The sequence below is a fragment of the Acomys russatus genome, chromosome 25 (genome assembly GCF_903995435.1).
Source record: "Acomys russatus chromosome 25, mAcoRus1.1, whole genome shotgun sequence".
NCBI lineage: Eukaryota > Metazoa > Chordata > Mammalia > Rodentia > Muridae > Acomys > Acomys russatus.
The window spans coordinates 50,395,914-50,408,803 of record NC_067161.1 but is presented as its reverse complement, the minus strand read 5'-3'; the positions used below and the strand labels follow the sequence as shown (position 1 = coordinate 50,408,803).

The window sequence follows — 12,890 nt, the reverse complement described above, 5'->3', positions numbered from 1 at the left end:
ACAGCGCCCAGGGCCACCCTTCCTTCCCCACTCCCGCCCCATGGCGCCCGTGGCCACGGAAAAGCAGCTTCATGTGGGCACAGAGAGACTCCTTTGGGATTCACAGTAACCAGAAACAAAACGGAAATAAATTAAGTGGTATGGGGGAGGGTAATAATAGGGAGTCGTGTTCCCCAAATCAGTGCATGAAGGGGACCCAGAGCCTGGAGCTGGGCTCCCCACAAGCCCCCCTCAGCAGGGGGAGTGTGCTGGGCCCTGAATGCAGGCATGTGCTTCACACCTGGTCTAACCCAAAGCCTGTCCACGTGCTCCTCCTGCCAGGAAAGCACCTGTCCATGCCGGAAGTCGCTGGAACGAGGTGGAGGCGGTCGTCGTCAAGAGTCCTGGGCTGAGGCCCAGCTGTGCTTGTCGTGGCGGCATCTCACCCTTACTCCACCCGAACCAGCAGGGCATAGAGGAGTGTGGCTCCCTTCTCCTTAGTGACCCACTCGAGTTCTGCTGGGCTGAAGTGCTGGTCAGGAAGCTCTCTGAGGGCAGCAGAAGGAGGGCCAGGAGTGTAGGAGCCAGGGCGCACACACACCTGGAAGGCCACCTGAGCCTGGTGTGTCCGCTGGGATCTTGGGTCCCGGAATCTGTAGACGAGCACAAACAGGAGGTGGTGAGACTTCTAAGGCCCAGCGACGGCTGCTTCTCCTCCGCACAGGCCTGACTGTTTTCTGGGGAGCCCTCTCACCAGGAGCGGCTTAGTACCATCATCTACTCTGTGTGCAGTACTCTCCCGCAGGCCCTGCCCAGTTCAGGCCTTCCTGTGCTTGGCTGCCCTGACTCCTGTCTGTTGCCACATCCCAGGCGCGCGTCTCATCTGCCTCACGCATGTCTTTTGAGACAGCATAGGGTCTCCAGCCCAGGCTGGCCTCAAACGCCCTACAGCAGTGGAGGTTAATCTTAAAACTTCTGCTTCTCTGCCTCTGCCTCCAAGTGTTAGGATTCCAGGCACGTGTTCAGTAGCCAAGTAGTTTGTACAGTGCTATAGGTCAAACCTAGCACCTTCTGGGGGACACTAAGAAAACAACAACAACAAAACGCACATGCATTCTAGGAAACCTAGCAGAGATGCCGTTGTCCAATCCCCAGTACTCAGGATGGAGGCAGAGGCAGAGGCAGGAGTAGGTCCAAGGCAAGCTTCAGATACAAACCAAACACGTCTGAGGCCAGTTTGCATTATTTATGATCCAGAAAAAATAGGCCAGGTGGTGGCGGCACCCGCCTTTAATCCCAACACTCGGAGGCAGAGGCAGGTGGATGACTCTGAGTTCGAGGCCAGCCTGGTCTAGAAAGTGAATCTAGGATAGCCAAGACTAACACAGAGAAAGCCTGTCTTGAAAAACCAAAACAAACAGACAAACAAACAAACAAAAACCACCCCAAAAAATCCAGAAAAAATAAAGCAGAGCTGTGGTGACACAAACTTGTAATCCAGCCCCCAGCACTTGGGAGACAGAAATCCCAGGCGGATCTCTGAGTTCGAGGCCAGCCTGGTCTACAGTGTGAGTTCTAGGACAGCCAGGGGTACACAGAGAAACCCTGTTTCAGAAACAAACAAAACCAACCACGCCTGGTACGGTGGCATATACCCTTATTCCCAGCACTGGGGAAGCAGAGGCACAAAGGTCTCTGAGTTTGAGGGCAGCCTAGTCTAACTCAGGACCACACAGACAGAAAATGCTGTCTGAGGGGTGGGGGGATCAGCAAAGGGGCACCCAGCAAGCCAGGGTGGGGAAAGGGGTGTGGCGGGGATCCTAAGTATCCAAAAGTCCCGGGGGCCCCTCTGGAATCTGAGGCCCTGGAGCCCTCCTGTGTACTCACTGCACTTTGGAGGCCAGGGTCTCGGCCCCGGCATACTGAAGGGAGGGAGATAGCAGCACTGCAGGGGGCTGCTCCTCGCGGGGAGGCGCACAGTTCTCACCAGGCTCCTCAAATCCCACCCCAGGCTCTCCCTTCAAGGGTCGGCAGCTCAGGATGGAGGTAGTACCTGTGAGTGGAGAGCTGTGTGAGGGCAGCCCCGAGCCTCCCCCTAGGACCCCTAGGCCCAGCCCACTCCGTGATACCTGCTCCCAACTCCCCTCGATCCAGCACCCTCCGTACAACTGCTACACTGCTTCCGTGATATGCCATGTGCCATTTTTTTGTTAGTGTCCCAACTTCCAGATGAGGATTCACCCTAAATGGACAGATAAGACAGACAAGTCAAAGGTCACTGGCTCCTTAAGATCATCACACACACAAGTCGGTTATTTTCCTTCTTGGGACTCTCTTTACTCAGGGAAAACAGCACAGAGGAAAACGCATGCCTGTGGCCCAGCTGTACCTAAGATTGAACCTGCACCATCCAAAAGGCAGGGCGTACTCCCGGGGAGGCTCTCCTCGGCGCCTGTGGGCCTCGTCCCCTCGCAGCTTCCGGCAAGATTCACAGTAGCATAAGCTCCGCTTCGGTGGAGGCATGAAATAGTCTTCTGTGGAACAATGATTGACAAGCTTGTTCTCCTGCCGCAGGTCCCAGCCACTCTGCTGCCGAGGGCGGAGCAGACTGGGGAGGGCAGGACTCACCAGGCAGCAACAGCAGCTCTTGGAAGCGGGAGCAGAGGGCATGGTACTCGCAAGTCTTTAAAGGGCTAGCAGCAGGTGGTGGGCCCCAGCACACACTTTCCTTGATACCTGGAAGAGTAGGGAGGAAGAACCAGTCACAGGAGCAGGGCGGGAGGTCCTGGATGGGGCACGGATGAGGACAGTGAGGGCGGGGTGACCCTTCCTCTGGGCTGGCGCACCGTCTACCACATCAGCCTTCTCCATGTCCCCCTGGGTTCCAGCGATCTTCCCACTGGCAGCCCCTGGGTCAGGGCTCACAATTGTCACCTGCAGAGGAGAGTAGTCCGTTGACAGGCCCCCAGATGCCCTTTGTGGACCAGAAACTTCCCAGTCTCCCAGGACTCCATTTTCCCCATCTCTGTCGCTACTCACCTGCTCACACTGTCCATAAAGGTCCACAAGTGCATGGCATGGCTGGGGCACGTCCGGCACAGCTACCCCTTGATCCACCCCATTGATGTGGAGATGAAGGCCTCCAGAGCCGTCCAGCCGCAGACCCAGGATGGTGCCTTCGGGGCAAGTGTCAAGATTCGGCCCAAATTTCTCACAGATCTGTAAGGAAAAACCTACTGTCTTCAGACATCAGATCCTTACCACACGCACACCACTAGTCACCCTGCCCTTTCACAGTTTCTGGCTGCCAGTCCCTACGCCCTGGCTGCATCCTTGCCTACTGCCCAGGCAGGCTACCCTCCCATCTACCTAGACCCCTTAGACTTCCAACTTTAACCTTCTCAGTGGCAGGAGCACAGGAGGAAGCAATAGGCCAGAGGCTGTCAGGGGCACTTCTCCCCATGGCTGGCCCTCTCCACGCAGATGCGCGGCTCACTTCGCTCTCCCGGCCACCTCCTCACCTTCAGGCCATTGTGGAAGACACCACGGCCCCGCAGGAGCCAGGCTGCCCGCTTAAGGGCACAGGCGGAGGCCGGGAAGTTAAGCCTCTCAGGTGGACAGGTGATGACTCCCAGAACAAGAGAAGATGTCCACTGTCGGTTCAGGAAGTCTATCCGCACCTGCAGGAGGAGGAGCTGCTCGCTATGCACAGCTGTAGGTCAGGGCCTGCCCCGGGTGTGGCCTGACACACTGCAGAGAGTACAAACTACCAACTCAGATGTCACTGTGCTGTGCTGGGGACTGAACCCAGGTCCTTACATACATCAAACAAATGGTCGACCCATCTGCTCCCAAAGTCTTCTTTAAACTGGCTTTCCCCCTTTGAGACACAGCCTGGGCTATCCTGGACTCACTGTGTATCTTGGGCTGGCCTGGAATTCACCATGTAGACCAGGCTGGCCTGGAACTCACTATGTAGCCCTGGCTTGCTGGAATTTACTCTGTAGACCAGGCTGGCCTCATACTCACAGAGATCCACCTGCCTCTGCTTCTGAGAGCTGAGATTAAAGGTGTGTGCCACCACCGCCCAGCTTAACTGGCAGGAAGGGTCCCTTGCCCTCTTGTAGCAGGAGCTAGGCAGAAAGAAAGGCACACCTGGACAAGCCCATGGGGCACCAAAGGCTGGCTGATGACAACAATGCCCTGATTGTAGCTGGCCACTCGTGTGGCTGTGCGGTTGCCATTGGATAAGAGGATGTTCTTCCCATGATTCTCCAGGAATTCGAGGGCTGTGGGCATAATGCCTACTTGGCTCTGGCCCTGGTGTGGAAGAAGAGACTGAGCTGGACAGGCTGTCACTAACAGGCCCCATCCACCACACTGGAGCACATACAGGACCCAAGTACGAGCCTCTGCGGGGCCAGCGAAGAAGCCCCGTGTTCTGTAGTAACTAGCGCCTGCCAACCCCGCAGGCCCTACCGCAGCCTCTTACACTCAGCCCGTGCTCTTCGCCCTCATCATCTTCCTCGCCCTCACTGCCAGTGTCTGAGCTGGAAGAAGGCGGCTGGGTGCCTTCTGGTTCCTCCAGCCTTGTGGAGCTGACAATGGACACGCTGCGCACCGGCCCGTAGAGATCCAACACGGCCCACACGTTCTGGGAGCACAAGACCCAGGAACAAGTCAGAAACCCAGGCAAGACCCCAACCGACTCACCCTCAAAGTGAGACCAGCTCCTAGCCCTCCTACCTTGGCGACGCCAGTGGCTGCAGGCCCCATATCTTCTCCATCTACCAGGATGTGCATGGAGTCATCTGCACCCCGCCGAATGCCCACACGGCTTCCCACCTGGATCCAAGGTGGGGCAAAGACAGGTGCTTAGCCAACTGTCTTCTGCCCTCACTCCCAACCCCCACTGCTGCCCTCAGGGCCGAGTGTTTCACCCCTAGCCTCTCGAGGCTCCGGCCATAGTTCATCCTCTGGAGATGCCCGTCCCGCCTCACTTCACAGCTGGAAACCATCCACGTGGTCTTGGTCCGGAGTTCAGGCAAGGAGGGAGGCAGCCCTGGACCACTGCCTGCTCCCGGCCCCGTCTCCTCGGGCGCTAGTGTGGTCAGCCCCAGCCGGAGGGAGCCCGCCCACTTCTCATCCAGCTCGTCCACTTTGACCTGTGATAAAGGGGACATTAGCTAGTGCCATCTGACAGGTTGCTAAACCCCCTTCACGTCTCCACAGCCCACCTCAAAGACTTCTTCAGTCTTGAGCTCCTTGGTGCTGAACACGAGGCCATGTGCATAGCCAGCCACACGCACCGCCCGTGTGCCATCCTCCTCCAGGGTGACATTCTTGCCACATGTGCTATGGAATCGGTGAGCTACTCCCGCCACTGTGGACAGATGTTTGGGAAGGGGGGCAGGATTAGGGGAAGCGCCTTCAGATAATATGCAGGCAGCTTCTAGAGGAAAGTTAAAGCCCCACCTGCCTTTACTCATCAAGACCTCTGGGCAAGCCGGGCGTGGTGGCGCACAACTTTAATCCCAGCACTTGGGGGCAGAGGCAGGTGGATCGCTGTGAGTTTGAGGCCAGCCTGGTCTACAAAGCGAGGTCAGGACAGCCAAGACTACACAGAGAAACCCTGTCTTAAGAAAAAAAAAAAAAAAAAAAAAGACCTCTGGACACCTTTTACCACAGCCAGACCCAGTGCACGGTATCTTAGGCTCACACACACTACCAACTGCTTGCCACCAGGGCCTTTCCCCTTCCGTCAGCAGGCAGCAGGTACCTGGGGAATGCACAGGGAATGACTTCTCAGTGGCAGTGCTGCTGGCTGCCAGGCTGTTGTCCACGGGGCCGGTAGCACTGGTGATGGACACCTGAACACACTGGCCGTACAGATCCACTACTGCATACACCTCTGTGCAGGAGAGAAGGCATCAGAAGCTGAGGTCCTGAGCGAGCTGAGCGAAGGGGGGCAGGCTGGAGCCAGAGTAGTCACCTTTACCCGGAGGCAAGCCTGAGCAGGCAGCGCCCTGGTCCTGTCCGTTAATGAAGTAGTGCAGATCCCCCTTGGCAGTTCGCATCATGCCAATGCGCGCACCTGTGCCCAGGGCATCCAGGTCGCAGCCGTAGTTGTTGCGCATCGTGTTGCCGTCTTGCATGATAGCTGTGCCACTGGGAACACAGAGACAGAGTGAGCAGGCCGCCCACGCCCTCACCTACCGGCCCTGCTCAGCCTCCGCCGGCCAAAACCATCCATTCCGTGAACATCAGGTGTAGAGACTTGGCCTTGGTCTAAGGCCCAGTCCTGTCTCCTCTGCCCCTGGGGCTCCCTCAGCGGAAAGCAGGAACTGCTCTGCAGGCTGCCTGGGTGGGAATTCCCAGAAGCAAGGAGAAAGGGCACCAGGTCCCTGAGCCTGCAGTGCCTATGGCCAGCAGAGGCCCAAAGCACGCTAGCTCTCCCTCACCACCCAGCTACACAGATCACGGCCACGCTGCACTCAGGGCAGACGGTCTAACCTCAGCATCCACGTGTCATAGTCAATGTCTGTCATGGTGTTGGGAAATTCCAGGTCTTCAGGCCGTATAGCAGTCACTCCTGAGAGAAAGCAGGTGGTGAGCACTGAGCCCCGGGACACAGGCACCGAGCCCACAGCCCTGCAGACGGCTCCTCACCAGCTTCAATGGAGCCTGACCAGCGGTCTACCATCTTCTGAATGACAATTTCAAACAGTTCTCCATCCCGAAGGGCTCTGTCAGGGAAGAGTGGGGGTTGCTAACGCCCTGATTCAGTGGGCGGTGGGACGGTGGAGACAGGCAAGGCTGAGGACTGACCGGCTGGAAATGACAATGGCGTCATTGAACTCGCTGCGGCAGTTATGGCGGAGTGCGGTGCGGCCACCGTTGGTGATGACCGCGTTGCTGCCATGTAACTGGTGGAAGCGCAGGTCGGAGCCGCCAGCTGCTGAGGATGGGGAACTCGGAGACATCTGGTTGTTCCCTTCAGGGAGTGGCTCAGAGACTGGAGGGACCTCTGCCAGAGTAGACACCATCCATTAAGTCTCTAGGTGTCTGTAAGTCTCCCCACGGCCACCCTAGTCCTTCACCACAGCCCTGCCAGGCCCTCACCCACGTCATCCACAATTGTGGCCTGCGCAGCCTGGCCGTAGAGGTCCACGACAGCATAGACACCCGGGGGCACGTTCCAGGCAGCAGGGCCCTGAGTCACTCCATTGACAAAGAAGTGCAGAGTTCCGTCCTCCCGCCGCACCACGCCCACTGTGTCCCCTGCCTTGGAAGAGGGGGGGCTGGGGTGAGGAGTCAGGCCGAGTCCCTGCTTGACAGAGCCCCTCATCCACCCCACGCCACCAACCCCCGCGCCGTCTCCAGTCAGGGCGCCTCTCCTCTCACCTTGAGGCGGTCCAGGTTGTGTCCGTACTCGTCCAGGATGGTGGTGCCATTGTGCATCACCCCGTTCCCAGTCATCATCCAGGTCCCTGCGGGGACAGTGGGGGCAGAAGACAAGGAATGAACCGTGACTCAGGAGCAGCTCTGCTTGGGACCCTCCACCAGCCCTGCCCTTCTTGGGAGCTCACCAGAGCGTAGGTTGGTCATAGTGGAGGGCAGCTGGAGGTAGGCAGGGTTGTGGGTGGTGACGCCGATCTCGATGGAGCCAGCCCACTTGTCCACCATCTTATCAATGCGTACCTGGAACACCTCTCCATCCCGGAGGGCTCTGCTGCTCAGGACCACGCCGTGGTTGAAGTCGTCAGTAGCGCTGAGGACATAGCAAGTGGGAACTCAGATTTCAACACACTGAGTGCGCCAAGGCGTAAACCAGCAACCTTTGTCCAATATCCACCACCCCACGACAACCGACCAGACCTCTTGTCCCTGGACGTCTCCACCGAGCTGTCTGGACTTCCCACACCAGACACCCCCTGCCTCCCGTGCTCCCACCTTACTGCCCCGCACCGCATTAGGGTCCCTCTGCAGGTGTCTCCCCATGCCATGGGTCGTACTGGGGCCTCAGGGCTGTGCGTCCCTCGTGGGTGATGGCTGCCTTCTGCCCACAGTTAGGGTGGAAGAGCAGGCGCTCAGGCTCTGCCTGGGCAGCAGGAGACGCACGACGAAGAGCACCCTCGGGGGACAGAGCCCTCAGGATGGCATTGTTCCGGCGCAGACGGTCACTGTGGTTGTTATTGTGGACTATGGTCACTTTCACAGCCATCCCGTACAAGTCCACCACGCCGTAAACAACTGGTGGTGTCAGTGGGGCGGCTACACCTGTAACAGAGCGGAGCCGGGTCGAACAGGGGCGAGCCACCACGGGGACAGGAGCGTGTGCCCCACGGAGGCTCTGGCCAGTGTCTTTCTTGCACGTTACTCACCCTGATCAATGCCATTAATGAAGAAGTGCAGGGCAGAGTTGGACTTCCTTGTGAGGCCAATATGGTCACCCTCCTAGGCAAAGAAGAAAGACCCTAGTCTGGAATCCAGCCACACTCAGGCTTAGGTTCCAGCAGGCCTGGGCACTGCCTACCACCGCACTCCACAGGAGACTACGTACTAAGGAAACTCACCTAAGACCACTCTGGGGCAAGGCCTGGGTCCCTTTTTCCAGACACAAGTTTCACATTTCCCAAATGTCCAATGCAAAGCAGGTACTGAGTCAGACTTTTTGTTTGTTTGTTTGTTTTTGTTTTTCAAGACAGGGTCTCTCTGTGTAGCCTTGGCCATCCTGGACTCACTTTGTAGACCAGGCTGGCCTCGAACTCACAGCGATCCGTCTGCCTCTGCCTCCCTAGTGCTGGAATTAAAGGCGTGCGCCACCACACCAGCTCGAGTTAAACCATCTTTTTTCCCCTCTAAAACCTTGCTCTATCCACGTGCCCCAGGGGCTAGAGATGTAGCTGAGTGGTAGAGCACTTGTCGAACAGGTCAGGGTCCTCAGTTCCATCCCGAGCACTGGAGGGGAAAAGAGCTACTAGTACGTTAGGGGCTGGAGAGACGCGTCAGCTGCTCTTCTCAAGGTCCTGAGTTCAATTCCCAGCAACCACATGTGGCTCACAACCATCTATAATGACATCTGGTGCCCTCTTCTGGCCTGCAGGCACAGATGGCAGGCAGAACACTGTGTACGTAATAAAACAAATAAATCTTTAAAAAAAAAAAAAAAAAGCATATCTTAGATCCTATCAGTCAAGCCTGCCTTCTTGGAAGAAGCCTCAAGCAGAGAAGAAGCGGCCCGTTCTCCATCACAGGGAGCACGCCCGGGGGCCCCCCGCTTCCCTGGCCTGGGTCCCCACTCACCTGCAGCTCATCCAGACTGAACTCGCAGTATTCCCGGCGGGTGCCCTTGCCATTGGTCAGGATCCCACAGCCACTCATCATGATGGTGCCTGGTAAGCGCGGACACCCAGTCAGGGCACGGCCGCCCTGCTCTCAGCCGCCCCAAACCTGTGCCCTCGGCCAGAGCGCCCACCTGACTGCAGGTTGGTCATGGTGGCTGGGTACTCCAGGCTGTTGGGGTTGTGAGTGGTGACGCCAATCTCAATGGAGCCTGACCACTTGTCCACAAGCTTGTCGATTCGGATCTGGGGTGAGTGAGAGCAGATGGGAACAGGGAATGCAGCAGCGGAAGACGACGGCCCTCAAACGCTTGGCCCTTCACCATCCTGGCATCAGGGACCAGTCCCGACACTCAGCTCCCCATGTGTGGCCAGACGCCAGAGTCTGATGTACCTCAAACATCTCGTTGTCCCGAAGAGGGCGGTTGGTCATGACGACCCCGTTGTTGAATTCATCCAGGGGCCTCCGGCGCTCAGCCGTCTTGTTGTTGTTGCTGAGTTTGATGAGGGTTCCACACTTCTCATGAAACAGCAGGGCATCGTTGGAAGTGAGGATGGGAGAGGTGGCCGGTCCACTGGACGCCGATCCATCCCCAGCTGGTGGGGAGCTCAGGTTCACATTAAGGAGGCCCCCATTGTAGGCAGACAGAATGGCGTTGCTCACCACCTCAGAGAGCTCCATGCTGGCAAAGTCTGTGGCAGCAACGTGGAGAAAGGAAGCCAGGATGAGGGTCTACCGCAGCCCACCCCGCCCCCAGCTAGCTCGGGACCCTCTTCTCCAGACCCGTCTCTTAAAATCCCACCCTTGTCCGCCTCATGGCCCGCTTCCCTCCAGGCCTCCCCGAAGCCCTCACCATTATGCGATTCAAGGCTGTTAGGAAACGTCTCCGGCCGGGCCTGCGCTGGGGACACCATGAAGGCTAGGGGACCAGGTGGGACGGGAGGGGAATACGGGTTCAGCCCTTGCTTCAGGACCCACAGTCAGGAGACCACCTCTTCTAACCCCCATGCTCCCCTCTAACAGGCTCTGGTCTCAGCGGCTCCGCCCCTCCCCCAGCTGCCTTGTGACTGCTTTTGTCCCATTTCTTCAGCCACACCTCAGGTTTCCCCCGGAAACTGCTTTCTCACCTTCATCCACAGAGGCCCCCTGTTCCAACGGGGCAGAATCTTCCGGAGGGGCCAAGGGCTCGAGAGGAGGTGTGGGGACAGGAGTGGGGGGGCTGAAGCCCGGCTCAGGGGGCAGCACAGTGATCTGGGTGCACTTGCCGTAAAGGTCCACAACAGCCCAGACACGAGCAGGGAGGCCTGTGGCTGCCACTCCACAGTCCCGCCCGTTCACCCAGAGCCGGAGCTCCCCAGTGGCGGTGCGTTCCACACCCACACGGTCCCCTTCCACAAGCTGGTCCAGATCCTGGCCATAGTCCTCCAACACAGAGCGGCCATCCCTGAGCACAGAGCAGCCTGACACTACCCAGGAGCCCCCCTTCAGCCCAGTGGCACTGCTTGGGAAGTCCAGCACACTGGGATCCAGTGCTGTCACTCCGATTTCAATGGAGCCACTCCAGGAGTTGACCTGTGAGAGGATGGGGGGGGGGGGGGGGGACAGAGTTTCAGTATGGAATCCCATCACCAGAGACAACAGTGCGCGGGGCCCGTGTCCCTTTCACCCTGACCTCTGAGACTATCTACACACAGACCCACCAAGAGCTTGTTGGTCCCGATCTCCGTTCGTTCGTTAGCACCTGTGTGCTGTACCTGGCTGCCCAGGGTTTATGTCACTGAGCAAGCTGGTTAAATACCTTGGTTTCAACCTCTAACCTCCTCTGATTTCCCCAGTCCGCGGCTCCTCAGCCACTCCAACCACAGGGTTCTTAGGTCCATACGTTCTAAATCACCCTCATCCCCAACCCCAGTCCTCTCATAGGCTAAGGCGCCACCCGCGATTCCTTCTCTTTCCAAATTCTTTTTCTGAGCCAAGCGAGTCACACACACTTGCCTTTCCCCAGGACGCCTCATCTATTTTTCTGGCTTGGGGCGTTTGTCGCTCGAGAGCTGGTGCTTTTTTTTTTTTTTTTTTTAACTGTTTTATCTATTCGCTCATCCCATCTCGGGCACCTGTCTCTCATCACTAAGAGACTGTGCCAGATCTGTCCGCTAGCCATTCTAGTAACGGGGCCCTGGTATCCCTGTCCTGAGGAAACTCATTCTTCAGAAATCGATGTCTGCTTCGTGTTCTTTCTCGTTCTCCCCTCCGGTGCGCTACAGCCTGCCGGTCCGCTGTCGGTACCTGGAGACTCGGCTGGAGATGCACACCTTCCGGCAAGTCTACCGCTTCTCCCTGTCGTCCACTCCCACCGCCCTCCACACCTCGTTTCCGCAGCCCCAGCTTTGCACCTTGCGGTCGATGCGGACGGTGAAGACGCGTCCGTCGCGCAAGGGTTCTCGGCTCAGCACCAGCCCGTGGTTAAACTCCTGGCCGGGCTGCTGCCGCCGCGCTGTGCGCCCGCAGGCCGACAGGCTCACCAGGCGCCCGGTGCGCGGGTGCAGCTCCCCGCCGCCGCCGCCGCCGAGACCCCCGCTGGAGCCCAGGCCCGGCCCGCTGCTGCCGGGGCCCCCACCCCCGCCCGGCCCCGGCCCCGGCCCGGGGCCTGCCCCAGAGCCCCCGCTCCCACCCGACCCCGCCGCCATCGCCGCTGATACCGCGGCCGCGCGACAGCCGCGCTTAGCGGCACCGTGGCAACGGCGGCGGACGGACGCCCTGGGGGAGGGGGGGATACGGCCGCGGGGCTGGGGCCAGGTATGCTTTACGGCACTGCCCTCACTGAAGCCGCCGGCGCTAAGGCACCGAGGTCCCTCACGAGGGGAACGGAAGGACGACGGGGTCGCGGGGGGCGGGGCGGGGGGCTTGCTTTACGGCACGGCGGGGTGACGGTCGCTAGGAGAGACTGGAAGACTCGGGGCGGCTTTTGCGACAGTGAGTGGAGGGAACGCCCGCCGCAGGCGCGTTTGCGACGAAGGCGTGCCGGCGCCCAGGTGCACTTTGCGACGTCGCGCGGCCCAACCCTTGTCGCGGGAGGGGGGGGGGCGGGGAAGCGACAGATCTAAGTACTCGCTTCAACCCAAGCGGTGGCGGCCTCCGCCGCAGGGCGACGCAAACGTTATCTTCGGGACAGAGGGGAGGCGGTTTTTAGAAAAGTCCTTTACGATACCGAGACCGGAAATGTCGCAATCTATCCACGCACCACACCTCCCCTGGTCCCCAATTCCTCCCCCGCCGGGACCCCACACGCGGCGGCACACGAAACTCTGGGATTCTAAAGTGACCAGTAAGGAACCTAGAGGTACCCCGGGAGGTCCTCCTCTCAAGGGACACAGCTGACACACCCAAGAGATGGCCTGAGAGCTAGGAACAGGAACCGCCCCCCCAACCCTACTCAGTGTAGCTCGCTGAGGTTGCAGGGCTGTGACGTCACAAGGCCCCCCCAACCTCGCCCTCGGCCAGGCCCCTTGGCTGTGATTGGTTGATTCGGAGAAGGGCGGTGATGGAGAAGGGCGGGAACAAATTAC

General features: G+C 58.9%; 2 protein-coding genes across 3 annotated transcripts in view; both read right to left on the bottom strand.

The window, feature by feature from the left end:
* The window catches only part of Gps2 (G protein pathway suppressor 2), a 177,628-nt gene that overhangs the window by 2,741 nt on the left and 161,997 nt on the right, over window positions 1-12,890 (bottom strand). The window lies entirely within an intron of this gene.
* Window positions 428-12,011, bottom strand: Neurl4 (neuralized E3 ubiquitin protein ligase 4). 2 transcript variants are annotated; one of them, XM_051167484.1, is made up of 29 exons: window positions 11,718-12,011; window positions 10,452-10,896; window positions 10,178-10,243; window positions 9,718-10,016; window positions 9,458-9,569; window positions 9,286-9,374; window positions 8,364-8,436; window positions 7,995-8,259; window positions 7,569-7,750; window positions 7,384-7,469; window positions 7,102-7,264; window positions 6,808-7,006; window positions 6,649-6,725; window positions 6,493-6,571; window positions 5,972-6,147; window positions 5,759-5,890; window positions 5,217-5,362; window positions 4,920-5,144; window positions 4,726-4,824; window positions 4,472-4,633; window positions 4,135-4,299; window positions 3,501-3,659; window positions 3,019-3,198; window positions 2,826-2,913; window positions 2,608-2,715; window positions 2,369-2,513; window positions 2,109-2,221; window positions 1,867-2,032; window positions 428-632 (listed from the first exon to the last, which is right to left on the bottom strand). In XM_051167484.1, exons 1-29 carry the CDS (start codon window positions 12,009-12,011, stop codon window positions 428-430), a joined length of 4,698 nt encoding a protein of 1,565 aa, XP_051023441.1. The 2 variants fall into 2 exon arrangements, with proteins under 2 accessions (XP_051023441.1, XP_051023442.1); XM_051167485.1 differs by lacking the exon at window positions 10,178-10,243 and having other exon boundaries at window positions 5,978-6,147.